Below are 22,712 nucleotides of genomic sequence, written 5' to 3' on the forward strand. Positions count from 1 at the left end.
ATGCGGCTCCGGAGATTGTGGCAGGGGCCCCTGGGCGGGCGTACAGCAGCAAGTGTGACATTTGGAGTGCGGGGGTGTTGCTGCATTTGGTGTATACTTCGCGGCCGCCCTTTATCGCACAGAATGAGACTCAGGTGATGTGGGCAGTAGCTCATGAGGAGATCAACTGGGGTTCCGCCTTGTACACGCCACTCTGGAAGTCGGGAGTTGGGGAGGTTCTTCGAGGAGTGCTGCAGAAGGATCCTCACAAACGATGGAGCGGCAGACAGGTGCAGATACACGCACACGAAGGAAGAGAGTCCTCTGCAAGCATTGCAAGTACTGTGGACTCTTATTTTTTACTCCCTCCATCCCCTTTGCCACCGGATGCCTGTGTGGCTGTGATCGTTTGTGCGTCAGGTATTGGCGCATCCATACTTTCGGGGCTACACTTCCCCGCGGCTTGCGCTCTCTTGTCGTTCGGAGTCTATGCAACCTTCGGAGGCTCTCACTCTCCTACGCTCCCTCATGCGGTTTGCGGGCTCACCGCCCCTTAAAAAGGTATAATAGAGAATCGATAGGGAGGTCTTTGCTCTCCAAATGTTCTCGTGCTTTGAGTTTTATATGGGTGTCTTACGAAGCGCTGGAAGGGCTGTACTGACCTTGCTTATTGCTTGTTTCTTCCTCATTATTGAAAAGACCTAGTCGCTCTAGGTGTGGTGCTGCCTGCGCATTCAGACCATATCTACACATGCCGTCTTGTGCTGTATACAACTGCAGAAGTGAGTTTTCATTTTGCCGTTGCTTCTTCAGGTGGCCTTGTTGATAATGGCACGTCTGCTGCGAGAGGAGGCCACACAAAACTGGTTGCGCCTCTTCCGGCTTCTTGATATTAGCTGCTGCGGGGCGCTGCAAGCAGACGACCTACAGCAGCAGCTAACGGCCGCACTGGAGCAGCACATGCAGCAGCAGCAGCAGCAGCAGCAGCGGGACCACGATCAGCAGCAGCAGCAACGGCTCCAGCTGGAAGCGCTCATCCGTTCCGTGTTACAGGTACGATCGAAGCTCACATACACCTGCAGTGCACTTCCCTTTTCCCCCCTCCATGAGGCTTACCTCTTGTGATTCAGACTCACAGTTCACGGATATCCCCATTAACGGCACTCGATGCCCTCACACTGCTGCAAAGTGCCCCTTTCATGCTGCATCTGCTGCTGCCGCCGGCGATGCGTATGTTGCTGCAGAGCTACTTCAGCAGTCTCGGTAATCCAGAATGTATGTCTCTGCCGTACAGCTACTTCATCGCTGCGTGCCTCACCTCATCCTATGCTATCCAGAGGCACTACCGTGAGGTGGAAGGGGCATTCCTTATGATGCAGCGAGCGCACCAAGAGGAGAAGCAGCAGCAGCAGCTGCAGCGAACCCTTCGCAGTGGGAAAAGAGAACGCGCAACAGCGGAGCACTCGACGCCGTCTACAGTCTTGCCAGTGGCATCACCTTGGAGAGGCATCGATGCCGAGGCTTCCCTCTTCATCCGGCGGGGTAAGCTGCTGAACACACACGGATCAAACCCTCTACCAGCACGCTACGCAGCAGAGCACCAACAGTCCAACTTTCATGCTGTACGCAAGCCAGCGAAGCACTGGGCTGCTGCTGCTGCTGTTGCTGCTGCTGCGAGTGGTGCGTGCAGCTCGACGCAGGGCATCCGCTGCCTTACAACAGTCCCAGGCAGCTGCTGATGCAGCAGCTGCTGCCGCTGCAAGTGCAACACCTGCTGACGGGGGGGGCAGCACCAGCAGATGCCTGGATGTGGACGACTTGCTTTCGCTGCTAGCTGCTGATGCGGGCTGTGCTGGATCTCCCAACACGCCTCAGCAGCAGCCGCCTACCCGGTTCGTCCCTTAACTCGCTCAGTCGGGCATGTGAGGTCGGGGGCTTTTTACCTGCTAGCAATTGCATTCGCGTGCTATATTTCAATGACGCGATCTGGGTACATAACTGCCTTGGCGACTGCTGTGCTGCAGGGAAATGGCTGAGTACATGATAGAACACGTACGCTCCGCATGCAGCCCTAGTCCCGTGAAGCGTCAGCGAACGGAGCAGCAGCTCATGCAGCGGCTCCAACAGGGGCAAGCGCAGCCAGAGAGCGTGTCTGCAGCGGCCGTACAACTGCAACAGCAAATCGGCGGCTTTGCCGCAGCTGCAGCAGCAGGTTCCACCAAGGCCTATCTGGGAACGCCCCTTCGTAGCAAAGCGTACAGGCGCGAGTTACTTCCTCAGACGGAGGCATCAGCAACGTCGGCACAGCAGGAGGCAGCGAAAGGTGAAACACCTGTAGACAAGGAGACAGCAGAAGGCGCATCTTCCCGACTAACTTTGCCCGAGTTCAGAGCCATGATGGAATTTCCTTTCATAGAGGACGCAAAGGCCTTGGCGCAGTCGCAGCTGGCGCTTGTCGCTGCTACTGAACACAGTAGCAATTGTAGCAGTAGAAGCAGCCCTACCAGGTGTCGGAACGGTGAGGGAGGCGATTGTTGCACTCCCGGTCGAACGCCTGTCCAGCAACAGCAGCATAAACGACAGGCGTCTTCCGGAAGTTTGCGCTGCAGCAGTGGAAGATGCAGCAATAGCCCCAGCCTGTACCACTGTCAATGTGGAGAACAGCAGCAGCAAGGAGCTGCAATGCCTCTTCCCCTGCGGGAGGTCTTACCTCTACTGGCCCCCTCACCTCAACACTCCTGCTGTCTCGCACAGAGAACAGCAACATCCGCTGTTACCGAATCAGATTCACAAAGGGAAGGTTCTGAGGGTCTTCCAATGCCTCTGTGTTCAAATAGACGCAGAACTCCTTTAGAAGGCCCCTCAGATTCTCTTAGGCGCCTGGTTGACGAAGCCGTTGGGGGTACCAGTGATAGCAGCCTGCCACCTCTGCTCCCGGAGGCAGCAGCCACAGTATCTGCCGCCACTCCTCAGGGGCAACTTCCGCTGCAGCAGCGCAAAGCGGGGTCATCACGGCTTGCTGCTACTGCTACACCAACCAGTATCAATGGCGCGCTCTTGCAGCGAGCCAGCCCTACAATCTGCACCCGCAACTTCACGAGCGCAAAACCTATTGCCTCAGCAGCAGCATCCCCAAGACCACCCGCTCCTGCTGGGCTAGATCCAATGGCACTGACTCCTCTATTGCATCACCAGAGGCAGTGGCGCTGCGGAGCTTCTATTGCCGCCGTAAAGGCCCACAGCACTCCAAAGTCTCTGGCCAGCCGCAGCTTAGCTTCAAACGCAACTCAAGCGACAGCGGCGGCAGCAACAGCAGACGCTGTTCCTGTACCAGCTGCCACATCCGCAGCATCCAGGCCCCAGCACCAGACGCGAGCCACTACGCGAGTCATCGTCCGCAAGAACGCTTCCCTTGCAAGCCAACAATCAAAGTCTGCGGATACTGCTGCTAGTAGGGCGCCCGCTGCTGCGGCTGCTAAGACACATACTGCTGCTACACAAGGTACTGTGGCCAGCCAAGAGCTACAACAGAAAACCATTGCCGCTGCACTTCTTCAGCGCCGCTCTGCCATGACAGCTCCCCGCAGAGCTGCTACCCGCACACAAGAAGCTATTCCAGCCACAGGAGCTCGGAGTAGGGCTGCTTCCTTATCTCCTTTGTCGGCTGCCTCCAGACGGATGAGTGCGGCTGCAGCTTCTCTTTCTTCTGCCAGTTCAGTGAAGAAAGTATCAGCAGCTGCACGCGCCACACCTCCAAGGGCATTAACCTCTACTACAGGAAAACATTTGCCTGCAGGTCTTACTGCTACCGGTGCTTCTGCTAGTTGTACGTCGAAAACACCCGGACTGCCTTCCCTGCAGCAGCAACCCCTACAGCAGGCCAAGCAACGCGTTACGGCTCTCCGTAGTCGTAGTGCAACAACGCCAAAGGGAAGTGGACGGGTGGTAGGAGGAGTGGCTGTTGCAAATGGCACCGCTGCTGCACCGCAACAGCAGCAACGGCAACACACAGCATTGAAGCGTGCGAGCACAGCAAGGGGCCAAAGGTGACATAGGATCTAGAATCCAAGGCTATAAGGGGATATTCTTAAGCAAGGCGTTGGATGACATCGAAGGATTGCTCCAAGAGGATGTCTGCCTGGGGGTTTAAATGCCTACAAGGGGACCCCGAACGCTTGCCCCAGCTACAGCAGATAGGATTGTTTATACAGGCTCAAATGCATGTACTATCCGCTATTCCCCAGCACCGGTGTCAGTAGCTACTGCTATTACTGCTTCCACCACTGAGCCCGTTAGCGGCCTCGAGTTCTTTCTCCCCCAGTAGGACGCCCAGTCTTCTGCTGCAGTAGTGGCGTCTGCTGCTGCTGAGCGTATTTGATCATATTGATGCAGGGAAAGGTAGCTCAGAGACACTTCAGTAGCTTGGCTTCAAGAAATTAGAGGATAACTATCAGCTTTCTTTTTTATGGCTACACCCTTTGGCTCTCGAGCCTTCGCGTGTTCAGATTCCCCGGCATGGCCCCTAGTGCTAAACCCCGTAAAGTAACGATAGATTGCTGTTCCCCATAGGCGTTCCTTTCTTCTGAAAGGCAGCAATATATTGGGAAAGCATAAAAGCAACGACACCCTGATACTCTATCCTTGGAACAAGTTGCAAAGGTAGCTCTCTGAGTGCCCCAGTTTACGTTTGAATAGAATGTAGATTTGCGCTAAGTGCATATGGGTAAAATAAATGTATAATCCTGTATATAAGGATCCTTCCCCTCATCAGGCGCAGCTATGGGCAGAGCCCTGCACTCTTCTACGATGTTGTTGTGTTGCTGCAAACGCATACATATACGGTATATGCAGGCTGAGCCTCAGTCACAGCAGACAGGCGGGTGCCTCCTCACAGACGCCAGTCTTCCCTTCACACCAACCGCATTACTATAAGGACTGGGGAATCACAATCTTCAGTCACGGAAAGAACGGATGCAAGAAAAACGCAGCTTTTTATAGCGCTGTTCTGGTGTAGCCGCTGAACAGAAAAGCTGAATGCCAACTGTTTGCCTGGCGCAGCAAGTCGGATCCCTACATCCTATTTCGTATTCGCAGTGCAGGCCACAAGTGGTTTGCTATTATGGGCCTATGTAACGTACGCGGCTCCACGTTTGCAGAACCTCGGGCTGCGCTGTGATACGTAGGAGGAGACATACATTCTATGGAATCGTGGTGTATGTATTGGGAATCACCTGTACTTAATTTCGTAGCACTAAATAGGTGTTGGATATACATACGTCGGCTGTGCAGCACTTTGGCTGTTTACAATTACATGGATATATTCCTACATGCGTTCAGTACGCATGCATCTATGTACAAAACGAACACGCAAAAGGACAGCGGTGTTATCGCAAAGGTGAGGCCCTGTGGTAGTCTGTGTGTGCAGCATGATGGGTCGTAGGCAAAGCCTCCGCACAACCCCTTTTACAGTCTAGCAAGGAGCACCCTCGTAAGCGGCTTCTCATGTGGTCGCCTACCCCATGCACGAATCGTAGCTATGCGGAGTACTACATTGACTACAATGACTGAGTTAGTTTAGGTCTAAATGACTCGGTCGTATTGTAGTTTGAATTGCAATATCTGCGCATAGCTCAGCTGAAATCGATGATTAGTAGGATCAAGTTAGCTATATTGCTCATTAAACTCCGCAGGGAGCCTACAGCAAACTGGTGCTCAAGGTAGCACAAACAAGCAGCAAAGAACACACCAAGACGGCACTCGATGCTGTCGCCACACCTGGCGCGATGCCACCTGTTGGAACTGTTGCTGCAGCTGCTTCCCTTGCTACAGCAAGTGCGAAGTGTTGTGTGTGGTGAAAGGTGGGTGAGCGCGACCGGTCTCAGACAATCCTCTCCAACTCGGTAGCGTACCCTGTAAACAGCAGTGGCAGCAGGCAAATAACTCTTGCTGCAACCTGGGATAAGCAGCTGCTGCTACAACGGCAGTAAAAAAGCAGCAGTGGCGGCAGCACACGACTTTTGCATACTGCTAACAGACTACGCGTAGGAAAACTAGCATGTCCGTCTAACTGGCTCAGCAGCAGTAGCACGGCAAGCACAGCAGCAAACGCCGGGTCTGACCAATTAGATGTGCTGCAACTTGTGTAGAATGGAAGGCACAGTGCTGTGAGGTGTGTTGCTCCTTCAGGAAGACGACGCGATCCCCGCGGATTACCCAGCGAACGCCCAAGGGCCCACTCCTCTCCAGGGAGACAGCAGAAGCAAAGGAGCCCGAGCCGACTCCTGCTGCAAGCGTACTGATTGATGACTGCATCTGCTGTTGTTGCTGCAGTAGGCGGGGTGCAGCAGCCGCAGCGTCTGCTGCTGCGACGGCGGCAAACTCCATGGAGGGCGAAGACATCAGATCCTGCGCCTCCCTCTGTCTCCTCCTTTTGTTTTGCTCCTCACAAAAGGCCCCTAGAGAAGGAGCAGGTAGCTGCAGCACGCGGGCCACGTAAGATATAGAGAGCGAGTCATATGCTGCCTCCAGGGTAGCAGCAATCAGCAGCCGCACCGTCTTTGTCAGCTGCGTCAGAAAGACCGAAGCCGAACGCGGCAGCTGCTGCTGCTGCTGCAACTGCTGCTGCTGCATCACAGCTTCATAGTTCCCAGCCATCAAACGCTGTTCCAGCTGCATCACCGTTTGCACGTAGGGGCTACTCCGTGCCTGTAGGGAACAAAAGAATTCTTGTTCATACTTTAAGCCCTTGATGGACAAAGAAGTAGCTGCCTGGCGTGAAGGTTCCGTATCAAGATATCACCATGGCAAATGCTGAAGAAAGAACTGATGGCAAGAGGAAACGGCCGTGAGTACGAGCCCTCATACGGGAAACATACTAACTGCAGTGCATCTACAGTGGCTGGCCTTTAAAGGCCATGATATATGTCTTCTAGCTGAGGATATAGTGCCAATAAAACTTCCATAAGGGGCCACAGAATCAGTGTAGAACTGCTGTGTATGTACAAACGAAAGAAGCGTACCTCCTCTGAGAGCCTGTCGTACGCAACATGAAGCTCGGCAATGCAGTCCCCTGAAAGAAAATGAAGCAGCTGAAGACACTGCAGCTCGAGCTGCATGTCTGAGGGAGGTAACATCTGAAAATTGGCAACAATAGCAAAAGTGTGGCAGACATGCGGCTTTTCTTTTTTGGCATCACCAAAAGAAACCAGTTGATGTTTCATCCAGACAAAATGCGCAGTAGGGAGTCGCAGAAGTTATGCATACACAGATTGTAGGCGTTGGCATGAAATTCGTTGCAACAGCTAAGCGCTGGTAAAGACTCGTAATAAAACAACCCATACGACAAATGAAGGCCCGTCATACACACACTACAAACATGGACAGCAAATGGCAGTCTTGATTGCACCCAAGCTGCATGTACAACAGCAGCACCGACTACTCCTACACCTACTACGACTGCATCTGTTTTTATGACATACACACAGTCAGGGAAGGATATCCTCCAGGGAGCAACTACAAGAGGACCAGCGCATACTAGTTACGTGAAGCATCGATCCCTGCGGATTGAGCCCTGGGTGTAAAGACGGTGCACTCACATGCGCCATGTCTGAGTAGAAGGGAAGAAGCATGTTCATATGCCTCTGAAAAGCGTCTGCTGTTTCTACCATCATTTCTTCATACAGCTCTTCATCCTCGGTTTTGAGTTGCTGCTGCCGCTGTTGCTGTTCCAGTGTATACACGCACAGCATTGCAGCGGTTTCAAATGTGTTGCGTGCCAGAACCATAGCAGCCACATCCTCCCCTTGGGTCGGGGCAGCACCAGCAGCGACCGTAGAGACTTGAAGTAGTTTTAGCTGTCGCAGCTGCTTGCTGCAACTATCTATGTCTGCAGTCCCATCCTGCAGCTGCTGCCGGATCTGTCGCAGTGCCTGCTCCTGCTGCTGAGCCGTGGGCGCCATCCTGTTGCTGCGGTTGGGGTTGCCGCTGTTGCTCTGGTTGCTGCTGCTGGAGGGGCACGGCGTGTCAGCGGGGAAGGAACAGTGGCAAAAATGGCCTTACAGGCCAGAGGGATATAGAATAGAGTACAATGACGAAAGGTAAGCAGTGCAACAGACGTAAAATATTCATATTCCCACAGGCTTCTGGGTAAACGACGCACGGGCGCCTGCCGCTCCCGTGTCCGTCTGCATGCGACGGCCAAGACGCTTGAAGCTTCGAGTGCCTGAGTGTTTTCCCCCGATTTTTTGTTTGTGGCTATTGTATAATAACAGAGAGGAAGAGACTGAGGCTTGCCTGCAACGGCCAGCCCAGCCTATGTGTATCTCTGTCTGTCCAGCTCGCAGACATCGCCAACATGCATTTTGATTTTGAGGGTTGAGAGCTTAAGGTTTAACGCCAACGAAGATACTAGCATGAAAAAATGAGCTGAGTCAATTATGAAAAGTCAATCAGCTATTTATGTATTCAATAGCAATGTAATTTTGAACTGCCTCAGCTCTCACGAACTGTTCCCCTTAATGCCCTACTCTGGGAAGACACTGCAAAACAGCTTGGCTTTAAGACGCATCCTTGAGAGGAGAGTTCCTTCACTGAGTAAAACGCGCGACCCTGGGCCTCTGTACAACCCCGGTTGCAGTCGCTCCGTCTACTGTTGCTCTGGCCGTCAAGAATAGCCTCGTCATTCTAGGACTTAGTAGATATGTGCTGTGTGGATTAGGCCGGGCAGCTGAACATTTTTAGCTTGCCGCTGCTTCAGGTAAAGTAGCCAAGAAGAACATGGGTGTTGCGGAGGACTGCTGCTGCGAAGAGAGGTTCAGCGCCACTGAAGTTATTTCAGAGATACTGTCGCTACATTTGCGTCTTGCTTATGCTAGCAAGGCCTCATCCGGATGCTTTTTCCACAGTGTGAAACGTTTCAGGTATTTTTGGAGGAGCTTGTAAGTACATTCGGCTGCAATGGATGACTGCAGCCTCGATATTCGCAAATTGTCTTTCCTGTTAAACTATATCTTCCCTGTAAGCTAATGTGGCTTGTGTACAGTGCTGGTTTAAACGCTATTGCTTCGCGTATTCTGAAGGCAACCTTACCTGTTCCGTTGCTCACCTTTGTAACGCTTCGTCAGCGGTGTCTGTAAGGAGACTTGTAACTCAAGCATCAAAACAACCGTAGCCAAAAGTTATTGAATGCATTTCAGAGGAGCTACCGCCTTTCCCTGAATATGCTCCCGGGAGTTCTCCGAGACTAGTGGAGAGGGGTCACTACGGTGCGCGTAGCTGCACCCTTTTAAGCACCCCGAGCATTCACAGCTAGTTGCACGTAGCGTCGGCAGCCCACGCAAGCAGCAATGCTTTTTGTTGCATCGAGCTAACACTACTCTCTCATAAGGGAGATATACGAACAGACAAACCATAGTAGTGCTGATGTAGTAGAAGGTGTGCAAGTATAGCAGAGTCCCCTTCCGCAATTCCAAGCGTACGCCCACAGTGACCCACACTTGTACATCTGGGCCATCTACAGCATAAAAGCGGAAGTTCTCACTTCATGGCTCTTCCTCATCAACTGATAAAGGAAAGTAGATGGCATGCGCATTATACAACAATGAACGAGGGACCAAACCAGCAGCACACCGGGTGTGATGGCTTGGTATCGTCGGAACGCTAGAAACATGTGAGCCGTGTGATACGAGAACATACAAGACAAATAAAAAGTGTATGAAGGCAGTTAAATCCACCCAAGTTTAGCACTGGTCCCCCGCCCCATAGAGCAATCTTTGCATGCAAATACGGCTAGTGGGCTTTCATGGCTGACAAGATGCATGAGGAAGAATATGGGAACAACATACCCTGAGAGTACTTGAACGTAGAACTCAGTGGAGAAAACACTGAAAGCATAATGCAGTGCACCTTTTCAAGCAAGACTCATCGACAAAGGTTGTCATTCCAGGCAAAGCCCATGCGCTGGAGAAGTTATCAAAGAACACGAAGAATACCGTCCTTGAAAACTAGGGTTGTATGTCAAACCAAGCTGCACAGTCTCGCACAGGTAGTGAAGTCGGCGAAAGCCCTCCCTTCAACCACCAAAGTTGGAGTTCCCAATCCTATTTCACTACAACTTTCGTCTAATGTATCTTCTGACGCTCAATAGTCCTAAAATCGTGTATTCCTACGACTCCCTGCAGTCCCTCTGCTTCCACGCGGGTCCTTTGCCTTCGGAGTAAAATCCGCGGATGATTTAGAGGGTGTTGGAATGTCTCTCAGCAGGCAAGTATTTGATATCTCTGTGTTTGAGTCCTAAGAGGACGGAAAGTGGTCCCATGCACCTGGCCGGACACGTGCTCGTCCGCTAACTTTTAGGAGTAGTTCGTAAAGCTTGTCGATTCACCAAATTCCAGTACCTAGGCACAAAACACCCAGCTGCGGTGTATCACCATTCCATGCTTGTATTTCTTGGGCTTTTCGCATATATATTTACATGCACTAATCAGATGCTCTCCGATCACTCTGCTGATACGGGCAGCTGCTAATCTCGGACCATCAGGTCCACTCCGGGGTCAGAGAATGAGTAAACCAGGGACGCGGCAGAGCAAAGGGTAGACGAGTGTACCGTTATATCAGAAAGCAGCTCAGCATACGGAATTAGATAAAGCAGAACCATTGAGCTTGCGTAAGGGTAGAGTCGCAGTTACAGCAGAAAGGAGCGGTTTGTGCGTTTTGCCTGTCCCTCCAACTCATTGTGGTTAGAAGTGCTTATCTTATAGTCAATGTGTACGCTAATTCTCAGGGCCACGACGCACTAACGAACTTTAAATTCCTATCCATGAAGATAGTCCTGCAGAATCCATGAAGGTTCAAACCTAATTTACGAATAATTTAGCAACTGTCTGAGCTGCGAGATAGCTGGATGAAGGGATGAAACGGGCTTGTTTTTACAAAGTCTGTTAATCGCGACGTAGATGCTATTCTGCCCCTTCACCTTGAACAATCCACTAAAACATCATATTCTGGTCTGTCCAAGCGATTAAAGGAAATGGAGAGCTTCGCAACAGACCCGGTTTGGGATAATAACGGTGCCTCTAATTCCTGACAACCCGGGTATACCAGTGCTTACTCGTCCACAACGACACGCCTCCCGTGGCACAGGGAAAACTATTATAGCTTTCCTGCTCAATTCTAATTCCCGCCACGACCCGCAAGAACACGGTCTGTGAGTTGCGCGAAACGACCCTGCGGACTAAAGTCGGAATGTACATTTGGCGAAGTCTCCGCTTGTTTTGAACTACATCATGTCATCCTTACGTAATAGCGCTTCACCATCCTGTCATTATAGATTTGGCAATAACAGCGAATCCATAGGTGTCAAAACATAAGGAGCGCGAAATTTCTATAAACGCCATGAAGAACAGCAAACAAGATCGGCCACATTGCGTCATATTGAATCACTGTGGCTTTCAGCAAGCACGCCAGCAACCACGTTGGTGATGCCCTTCGAATAGTTCCTTGTAAAGTCGTACTTCAGTACGCACCCAGCGCAGGTCAGCGAACAAAGGTAGGATTATCAAGGTCCTGACAACTCTTCATGCGGTACATTTAGGACTGACGGCCCGCCTGAATAGTCAGATGGCGCTCATATGAATAGTGCCAGCATCTTCCACACCCCACCACAATACACAGAGCTCCATTTTCTGCACTGGAAGCTGTTACGAGGATTCGCCGAAGCGATGCACGTAGCAACGACCTGGGGTTTTGGAGAACCCGAACCCTCTTGGGAGAGAGCAGCTTTTACCGCTCTGCCACCATCATTGGCTGATAGCAAGAAATGGCGCTTATAACCTGGCAGTACAAGTACCGGAGGAGGCCTAGGGAGGCCAATAGGCGCCCTTGTTGAGGCAACACGCTCCTCTGTGCATAGAGTGCGTCGTTTGAGTGGGGGAGTCCATGGCGCTCGATCCGAAAGAATTCAGGTATGAAATCCTGGTAACAAAATGCATGAGCATATGGGTTACCAATGTCCCTACGTATGGGTAAAGGCCGCGCCTTGTTTGGTGCAATTTTCGGCCGAACCGGCTCAATTCTTGCAGCCCGAAACAAAATATCTGACACGTGCTTGGGTTCAAGGACAAACACTTGGTGCCTTCCCATCCCATTGCTTTCGCTTTAAGAGCTAAAACACTCGCTGTTGGTGCTGTAGATGCTTTTGAATGTTTCTAGTGCGATCTAGGGAATCGTCCATGAAAACAGCCATCCAGCACTGTTAAATAAGGATGGTCAAATTTCTTATCGATTTGGCGATGCAGTTTAGCTGGCACGCTAACAGGTTCAAGTGGGTTGCCATCTAGGTAAATGAGGATTTGTAAGCATACGTGTGAAGCCACATGCGGGGGAGACTATTGACCCAGGTAGTGGGTCGGGAACTTTGCCAGTCGAAGGCATCGGGATCTGCTTCACATTGATGCTGTACGGGGGTTTCAAGTCAACACAAATTCGTCACCTGACATCCTTTAAGAGCATCAGTACCCGGTTATGATCAACGCCAATTGTCCATTCACGTGCTATGCCTTTTAAAACATATCATTCGCCTGCCTTTCTGGTTTGGTCTCATATTGTGTATGCTTTTTATATAGCTTATACAGCATGATATTAGCCAGAAAGCAGCTCAGTACAACGCACTGGACGACCAGGACGTGGCCAGTTGTCTGGCAACCTCTCAAAATTTAGCACATCCGTAAACTCCGTTATATATACCTGTTTCTGCTGTTCCTCAGCGGAAGGCTGAGTCGTATTTCTATTAGAAAAAGCCAGCTGCAAAGCCACTCAGGCAGGCTGCACTCTCGAAAACGTTTTACTTACCTTGCTGGTAAGCTGCCTGCATGGAGACTCAGCCTCACCTTGTTCAGGTGCAAACTCTAGCCTGCTCACCGTACACGAAATGAACCTTGTCGTGGAGACTAAGAGTCGCTTTTTTCTAGCGCTTCCCACCGTATAAATATTCACGGCGCTCAGCTGAGATAGCATGCGTGCCTTCCATCAGCTAGCCCATGGCACACATAGGATTACGTCAGGCTGCACGGGACCACTAGAGAAGGCATGGACCATGGTGCTATGACGCAATTCGAATTTCAAGCCACATTTAGCTGACGTAGCCTTGCCAAGCTTTGTGTTCTGCCTCCCCTCCACACATATGAGTCATAAGGACTGCGCAAACGAGTGGACCGCCAAATTGCGCTTCTGCGCCGTCTCGTGAAAAAAAGTTTCACTCCACTCCAGTGCCAAGTGACAATAACAAGATTAGATCATTGTTGCGGGCCTATTTTAGTGCAGGGTTGGCCCCTGAAGGGTCTCCAGACTCTATTCTCTCGAATCTTCTTCACTGCGCCGCAGCCTGCGTAGGACCTTTCTAGTTCCTAGTAGGTATTCTTTGCTGTTCAAGAAGCCTGCTTTCGCTGGGCATAGAATACCTTTATTCCAGTTTATAGGATTTTGCATGCGCCTGCCGTTCTGGTTTATGTGCCACATTGCAAGCAGGAGCGTTGCTAGGGGGTTGCCTTAGGCTGCTTAGGAGACCGGCTTCTTGCTTCTGTTCTCGTTTACCTTAGACTGCAGGCTCCGCTGGTTGCCACGGCTCCGGCGTCTATATCATTGGTGGAAACCCCAGCGGACGGTTATTTAATTCGTGGGCCTGCGCACCCAGAGACCATCTGACTTAGAACTTTATGTAGACCCGAGATAAATCTTTGACAAAGTAGCTGTTGGTCTATATAGTGGCTGATGCCAACCAAAGCTTCATATTTTTTGGTGTATCAATGTGTCAATAGGTTTTCCGGTTTCAGCTTTTAAAGTTCTCCCACAGCTCGCCGTTGGGCTGGTCTCGGCGTATACCGATGAAGCAAGGTTTTTATGAAGCTTCGAGTTGCATTTATCCCTGCAGGTAAAGGAGCTCCTGTGCATGAACAAGTCCACCATTGAACTGTTTCGCCTTCCAACGAACACGCCACAGAAAACATTCGTTCTCTTCATCTACGACATACCTCAATGACGCACAAACACTTTATAAACTGACCGACCATACCTTTCTACCGGCTAATGCCACATCAGCTTGCATGCCGGACTCTGCTGCCCAACCAGCTGTTGTGGTATCGTGTCCCTTCATCACCAGAGGACCGTTTTGCACGCCTGTTGCCAGAGAAGATATGCTTATTGCTTGAATAGCGTGATTGGAACCATGCAATCGTTTAAGGGAGCTAGACAAACCACTGCATCCACAGACAGCGGGTGAGCAGGGTACAGCTGCACCAAATCCTGTGGCGCCGTCAAACTGTAAAACTATGTATGAGCCCTCCACAAGGAGACATCTAAATCAAGACTCAATACAAACTGGATAAAATGTTAGCTAGTGTTTCTTAAGGAGGAGTCGCCTCTTCCGGCATTTGCTTCTTCAAGTTTTGACAATGAAGGAAAAGAGACCGTTAGGGTGCGCCCAGCTGCACTCGGTAGACAGTCTGACCTTTCACAAGTCTGCACGACGTCTAGCGCCTACGCACACTACATTGCGCCTTGTATCTACCTAATGCTACTGTGCAATAAATAAGACATATGAAAACGCAAAGTCCAATTGCTTCCAAATTCCGGGAGCAAAATACCACTGTATTGTGGGAAGTGCGAAAGTGTAGCTTGACACTTTTTAGTGGAGTACGACATCGGGAGTGGCTTCTTGTGTGCATACTGTGAATGTGAACTACACTAATTGATAAATCATGAGAGTACCCCAAATAGACTACAACACATTTACCCAGCATACTCCATGGTGTCAACTGACCGCAGATAATCAGATGATCTCGACTTAAAACGCATGTCTTCCTTGTCTTAGTTATCTGCTTATGCGCCCATGCATACTGAGCTTGCGAAAGCAGAAGCAGTGGCGAAAGATATGCAAGAAAGAGTACGAAATAACATTACAGACATGACAGGGAAGTCGCGAGCGGATGACGGATTGCTAGAATAGAATACGGCGAGCGAGAGCAATGCCACCCAAAGCCCCCGTTACGGGAATTCGAGATGTCCATGTATTTTGAGGAAATAGATGCCAACATATGCGCTTAAAATTGATTGTTATGTGACGAATAGAATAGAACAGAAGAAGCAACAGATGCTGCCGGACCAGAACAGGGTGGCGCTGTGCTGCGCTGTGCCCTGCTCGGCGCTGCGTGTGTAGGCACGTAGGCACAGTCTACAGCGAGACGTGGGGAAAGAAGGCAGCTGCTGAGCATCGGGTCTGACCTTTTCTTTCCATTTCCTGCGTAGCAGCGTTTACTACTGTTAGAAACGGACGAAGGGCTTTAGGAGCAGCGTATTGCTCTCAGGCCCAGCAGGCGCTGCCGTCTTAAACTAGCTCGAGTCAAGCAGAGGTAAGATGTCCCTGTCTTCTTTTTCTTATTCTTCTACCTACATGATGCTCAGAGGCTGTGTGACAGCTTCAAACTCCCCCAGCAGTCTCCTTCTAGAGTAACCCGGCAATCGGTTGGGCTGCCATCGGAAAACAGCAGGGATAACTGCAGCACTTGGTCTGTTCTCTTTTCTTTGAATCAAACTATCTCTAGCAGACGACTTATGCTGCAGAGTTTTATGCACTGTAACGCGAGGTTTGCCTTGCAGTTTGCCCTGCCCTGTTACTCGACGAAATGATGCGTATTCTGCTCGCTAACACCTGGACGAAGATTAACAGACTGCGTAGGGGATACATTAGTGGGATTCATGTTACCAGATTGGGTTGAGCGTGCATTGTGGCTGCAGTGTGTTGCGTACGCATCTGCAGATGGCCTGTAGTATAAGGGAAGCGGATGCAAAATGTCTGTTGTGGTACGGGCGTAGTTACGATGGGTGGCACTCGGAGAGCAATCCTTCCTCAAGTACCCCACAGGAACTGCCGGGAATATACACTGGGGAATGTGTGCTGGTCACTCCTAGTACAGCGCTGGACCAACTGCCTCTCTCCTGTCCCTGGTTACTTGAGGGTCCCCTCGTTGCGAAGCCAGACGTGCTGCTAAAGAGGCGGGGTAAGCTGGGGCTGGTTTTGGTCGGTGCCAGCTGGGAGAAGGTGAAGGCTCATTTGGAGGAATACCTGAACACTAGTTTTACATGTGGGGAGGTCAAGGGTCGTCTGTCTCATTTCATAGTGGAGCCCTGCTTTTCTCATGAGCAACAAAATGAGTTTTACGTGGCCATTAGGACAAAGGCTGACGGAGATGAAATCCTTTTCAGCAGCAGAGGGGGTATCGAGGTAGGAGATGTGGAGGAGACAGCAGAGCGACTCTTGGTGCCGGTTGGGCAGAAGGAGGATGAGATAGAAGAGCACGTTTTGCAGACCCTCGTATCCGGGGTCGCCGACACTAAGGCGAAAACGCTGTTACCTTTGTTCCTGAGATGCTTGTACACCAGGTTCTGCGCATTGCATCTAGCCTTTCTGGAGATAAATCCCTTCTCTTTTGATTCGGAGAAGGACAAGTTCAGGCTACTAGATGCAGCAGCAAAAATAGACAGGACCGCAGACTTTCTGTGCCAGGAAGCCTGGAAGGGTCTCGACCTTCCCAACCCTTTTGGAAGAGAGCTGACACCGGAAGAGCTGTATATTAGGTGAGCTCTTAAGGCCTATAGGGACTGGCACAGCGTATGACTAATTTTGATCGTCCAATGAACGACTTTGCCATCATTGAGTGTTCACGTCCCCTTTCTAGCTTGACTTCTCATTGCATACATGTCTGTTTGATGCGTATGCTCGTCGGTCTGTTGTTCCCGCTGCCTGCACACTATCTGTTGCTTTGTGCGCGCGTGCACACCCGCTGGCTTCTTGATCCGATTTGTCTCTGCCCTCTCAAGGGGTTGCCAGTTCCTGTGCCTGTCTTGACTTTGTACTTCTGTCTTGATTTTGTACTTCTCCTGTCTCAGGGAGCTTGACCAGAAAACCGGGGCTTCTCTGAAGCTCACGGTGTTGAATCCAAAGGGCCGCATTTGGACGATGATTGCGGGGGGAGGTGCCTCTGTGGTGTATGCGGACACCATATGTGACCTAGGCTTTGCTCACGAGCTCTGCAACTACGGAGAGTATTCAGGAGCCCCTAGCGAGGTGACCACGTATGAGTATGCTCGCACCATCCTCTCCTTAGTCACAGCTCCAGGTACTTACAGAGAAGAGGGCAAGGTGCTGCTTATTGGGGGAGGTATAGCAAACTTTACATCGGTTGCCGACACCTTCAAGGGTATCATTAGGGCCCTTAAGATGTATGCTTCAAAGCTGCTAGCATTCAATGTTTCCATCTACGTGAGGAGAGGCGGTCCTAACTATCAAGACGGCTTGAAGCTAATGAGGGAAGTAGGCGTCGAGCTGGGCCTGAAGATGAAAGTTTTTGGACCCGAAACATACATCACGGCTATCATACCCTTCGCTTTGAGGGGGGGACATGAGCAGGCAAAGACGGAGGAGATATCTAAACAGTGCGGGTGGGATCATGGAGATGCCGGGATGCCTGCGGAGGAATGCAGTCAAAACGGCTCCATGGCGAACGGCCACGGAACGCTGCAAAGGGTAAAAACGTGGAAAGAAGTGTCAATGGCAGAGGTCGATTCAAATCCTGTCTTCGATAAGTGTGTAGAGCGCCTGAACCTTCTTCGCTCTGAGCATCACGCGGAAGATTCTGCGATCAGCAGCAAAACGGCTCTGTTTTCTGGGTCCACCCACTGTATCGTCTGGGGATTGCAGACCCGCGCTGTGCAAGAAATGTTGGATTTCGATCATGTGTGCGGCCGGACAACGCCTTCTGTCTCGGCGATTGTTTATGAATTCTCCGTTTCCCACATGCGACCCTTCTACTTTGGAACCGAAGAAATTTTCATTCCCGTATGCCAGACGTTGGCGGAGGCCGTGAGCAAGTCGCCCCAGGTGTCAGTGCTCATCAACTTTGCCTCTATGCGATCCGCGGCTTCCGTATGCCGGCAGGCGCTGCAGCATTCGTGCTTCAAGACCATAGCAGTAATTGCTGAGGGTGTGCCAGAGAGAGTGGCCAGGGAGCTTGGGAAAGAGGCCAGAGTTAAGGGGGTTTGTCTTATTGGCCCTGCTACTGTGGGCGGCATGAAGCCTGGGGCCTTTCGCATTGGAAATACCGGAGGGTCCCTCGAAAACATCATGAACGCCAAGCTGTACCGGCCAGGCTCTGTTGGGTTTGTGACAAAGTCCGGAGGTATGTTGAACGAGCTCAACAATATCTTGTCGGTCGTAACGAATGGGGCATGCGAGGCTATTGCAATTGGTGGGGACCGCTTTCCGGGGACCTCGATGTTGCAGCATTTGCTGCGGTTTGAGCAAGATCCCGAAGTTAAGATGTTGATGATGCTGGGTGAGGTGGGTGGGTCGGTAGAGTACGAGGTGGCCGCTGCCCTCAAAGACAGGAGGATCAGGAAGCCTCTTGTTGCTTGGTGCGTCGGTACGTGCGCCCCCATGCTCAGCACGGAGGTTGCCTTTGGTCACGCGGGGGCGTGGGCAGGGAGCTGCAGCGAGCATGCAGCAGCAAAGAACGAAGCCCTTAGAGCAGCAGGTGCGTTTGTGCCGACGTCCTTTCAAACATTCGGGCTGACTGTAAAGAGCGTCTACACCCGATTGGTGGAACAGGGGATGATTACTCCTCAGAAAGAAGCGCCTGTTCCCCGGGTTCCACTGGATTATGCGTGGGCGAAAAAGCTTGGCCTGGTCAGGAAGCCTAAGGGCTTTGTCTCAACAATTTCAGATGACAGAGGGGAGGAGCTGCTCTACGCTGGCTGGCCAATAAGCAAGGTGATGCAAGAGGACATGGGCGTTGGTGGTGTGCTGTCTCTGCTGTGGTTCAAACGCCCCCTTGCCCCCTACTGTTACCGATATTTAGAGACAGTACTGATGCTGACGGCCGACCACGGTCCAGCTGTCTGCGGAGCCCACAACGTGATTGTCACTGCCAGAGCTGGCAAAGACCTTATAAGTTCTCTCATATCAGGTTTGTGCACCATTGGAGACAGATTCGGAGGGGCGTGTGACAAGGCGGCCCAGCAATTCCTCTCCGCATACACGCGGGGTCAGACCCCGGAGGAGTTTGTAAGGGACACAAAAGCGCAGAACAAGTTGATCATGGGCATCGGCCACAGAGTGAAGTCCGTGCACAATCCAGACAAGAGGGTGGAATTGCTGAAAGCATTTTGCCTGAAGCACTTCAGGGAAACCCCGCTGATTAATTACGCACTGCAGGTTGAAAAGGTGACAACGAAGAAAAAGGATACACTGATCCTGAATGTGGATGGGCTGATTGGGGTATCTATGTGCGACCTGCTGCTACACTGCGGCTTCTTTAGCGAGGGAGAGGCCAAGGACTACATAGATAATGGGTGCATAAACGGACTTTTTGTGCTTGGAAGAAGTATTGGTTTCATCGGCCATTTCCTGGACCAAAAGAGGCTTAAACAAGGACTGTACAGGCATGACGTGGACGATATCGCTTATGTGCTCCCTGGATATGGGGGCCAACATTGAGCTGGGAATTCGTTTGTGAAGTAGTGTTCCTTGAGCACATGTTACGGCCATGGGAGAATGGCATTCGCGACACAAAAGTTTCAGTGCTCGTTGTTGTGAGATGCGGAGAATAATCTTCCGTATGCGGATATTTGGGTGCATCAAGCGAAACGAGCAACGGATAGCAGCTGTGTAGTTGCAGCAGTGATGATTCACGCAAACAACTTACCCTCAATGCCTGAAAGCTAGACCCAAATCCCCTACTGTCCAACACTGCACTCTCTATGGCCCACTAGATTTTTGCATCAAGTTTTGTCTGCGCTGTTTGGGGTTTGGGTATTTTGTACCTGCGGTGCTGTGGACTTCTTCCTGTGTGGCCGTGCAGTACGCCCGGGGACAGGTTTTTTTCTAGGTAGGACTGCCGGCATTCTGCGCAAAGTTGCGCAACTGCGTTTCCAGCAATCGAACTCCAAAATAACAACGCTGTTTATGTGGGAACTAGAGGAAGAAGCAGTACAAGGGTATGGTGAGAGTTCGCTTGTGCCTGTACGCATGATTCCTACGTATGCCGTTTCGCATTGCGGCGCGATATAATCTCTGAATCCGGAGCCGCGACAACATGATATTTTACCGCAATTGTAAATTCGAATAGAGAACTCTAGGTGGCTGGTGCTATAGCGCTTCGATGTCACCACCATTAGGAACCAGTGCTTTTCTATAGCATTGCCTTGGAGAGTCTCTATGCTTGGCTGGAAGGGCTAATAGGCTGTTGTTGCCCTTACATATTGTGTCCGTTAAAAGCCAGATGCAGATAGCCGCCACTATATACTGATGGTTTTTGGTAAACGAGGGACGAGCGGCAGTGTTCTCGTGAGTTTTATTGAGCTGTGGAAGCCCTGGCCCCCCCGCCTCCCCCAGGCCGAGAGCGCTAACCGAATAGAGACGTGATGCATATGGAGGCAAAAAGCTGCTATGACGGCATTTGTGATTCATGTTCGTGCAAGAATCAGCGATACATAGGTAGCGAGAAGCGCTACTTGTCGCCCCCGTGCAATGTTAGTTTCCTACACCCCTGGTCAGACCTCCCTCTAGGCACCCTAGCGACTGTTTGTGTCAAGTATCGGGGTGCTCATTTCCCGTTTCCTGATGAAACCTTCCATTCCTCTATGGTTTTTGCATCATGCATGATGGTGCTCTTTCCAGCTAGCGTTATTGGGTAGGAACCTGTGGAGGTCTTCATAGTACGCCTGCCCTCTATGTCGCGTGGCGGATAGTGACCCACCAGGTAGCTCCCTGATCACTCATTGATGCGTCTTGGCAGATTAGATGTGAAATAGTTATGGACCAGCTGGTCTTGTTATATTGCAGAGCATGTACCCGTTGTATCACCAAGGAAGACAGCTGGAAGTCTCAGCAAGTTGATAGCAAGAGTGTCTGTCTTGCAACCACAGCTGTAAGGAGCAATCCGTGGAGATGACTGTACACCATGAGCATCTCGAAAGCCCTTCAAAGCTGTCGAAAGATGGGAAATTAAGCGAAGTTTGCTCGTTCCCCTTGCTGTGGCGCGTGGTGGTGCCTTCGGTCTGCGTTGCCCTGGTGGCCGTTGCAAGGACCATTGCTCTTAGCAAAGTGCAGGTTTCTAACGACCCGAAGCGCTCGGAGTTTGCACACATCAACTCTCAGAGCTATCGTACTGATGATTTAAGATTATTACTAAAGGAGCTGGAACACACCTGGGCGGATTCTTCTGAGGGTGTAAGAGCAAGCTTCACCGAGTATTACATGCCTCATTTTTGGGATACTCTGTCATCAGATGACCCTATCTCTGTCTTTAGACGAGACGTGAACGAATTACTGGGCGTCAAGGAGCCCAGTGAGACTGCTTTTCATAGGGGTACGGCACGATACAAGCTGCGTTGGCAGTTTGCCATTGCTGTTGTGCGGGCAGCCACAGTCCGTTTGCTTTGCCTCAAGGAAATTCAGGCATTTGTGCAGAAGAGGGGCCTCAAGTCAGCGCAGCTGGCACTACTGGTGCGCAGTATGCCTTCTGAAAGCCTGCTTCTGAAAAAAAACGATCTTGTGAGTTTCCAGCAGTTCATGTGGATGCTGAGAGGAGATGGACCGTTTCGTTCTGCTTCCACATACAACCAGCAAGCAGGAGTCCCTTTGGACCTGGTGATACAGCTGGTGAATGGGATCTTGTTTGCTGAAATGCAGCTTCAGCACTCCCAGCGGGTCCATGCATGCTACAAGCAGTTTCTTGCTGCTGCAAAATGCACAATGCCCTGGGGTAACATGATGAATGCAATGCAGGTAACAGAGAATTTGCCAATGATCCATAACGGGAAGAAAATGATAATTCCCGCTGCCTATTTCTGTGCGTTACTCGGAAGCCTTGGAAAGCTGAGGAGAGATGCGGTGCCACCTCCAGAGACGATCGCATCTTGGGCGAATGACTGGAGCATCCGAGGAGTTCTTAGTCTGCTTTACGTCTTGGATGAAGACACCTGCTTTGTTAAATCTAAGTATCGCTGGATCAAATCTGTTTTTCTTAATAGGTGGCTAGCGCAAAAGCTGACCCCACCACCTACCAGTCACGACTTGTTTGCATTGGGGGTGGCATTGCTATAATTACCGGTGAATCGCGAAGATAGACTTTTGCAGCAGATGCAGCAGAAAAAGACAAGAAAAATGCAAATCCAGTCCATCTATATATGTCCTCCCTACATGGACAGAAGCCAAAGGGCACGCAGTATGCCTTTTCCTCCTATTACGTTGGGATCATATCCCTTTGCCTCTCACCACGTATATCTCTACGTTTTGTTAGAGTGCATAAGCACAGGAGTAAGGCTCTTTACATGGAAGATGCGTCGGCTACCAAACCATTTCTGGCAGGTGTCTGTCTGCCACGTCGAAGTTCGAGAGACAACTGGGTTTGGAGGCCCCACAGTCTCTTCAAAGATGCAGCAGCGGTAAAACACACCATGGCTTGCCTAAGCATCAGCAGCAAGCGTATCTCCAATAGGCTATTTGTTGTTTGCGCTGCCTCTAGCTATCCTACTAGCTTCTTCGCTGCCTTCGCAACGTCAAACGGACTGGGTAGTACACGCAGACACCTGATAAAAAGCATATGCATGAATTGTATGTATATGTACTTGATCGACGTTTGCTTGCCTTCATAGCTTTTTGGTGATCCACTTAGCTGCAGTGT

General features: G+C 50.9%; 1 protein-coding gene across 1 annotated transcript; it reads left to right on the plus strand.

Moving 5' to 3' along the window:
* Window positions 1-807: 807 nt before the first annotated feature.
* Window positions 808-19,522, plus strand: LOC34618196 (ATP-citrate synthase). The gene is made up of 7 exons (XM_022731533.2): window positions 808-1,032; window positions 1,708-1,871; window positions 2,004-3,430; window positions 3,569-3,924; window positions 6,564-6,605; window positions 15,893-16,605; window positions 16,918-19,522. The coding sequence occupies exons 1-7, from the start codon at window positions 808-810 to the stop codon at window positions 19,520-19,522; spliced, it is 5,532 nt and encodes a 1,843-aa protein (XP_022589077.2).
* Window positions 19,523-22,712: the final 3,190 nt, after the last annotated feature.

This window comes from Cyclospora cayetanensis, unplaced genomic scaffold, assembly GCF_002999335.1.
Source record: "Cyclospora cayetanensis isolate NF1_C8 unplaced genomic scaffold, CcayRef3 CcayRef3_contig_12, whole genome shotgun sequence".
NCBI classification, from domain to species: domain Eukaryota; phylum Apicomplexa; class Conoidasida; order Eucoccidiorida; family Eimeriidae; genus Cyclospora; species Cyclospora cayetanensis.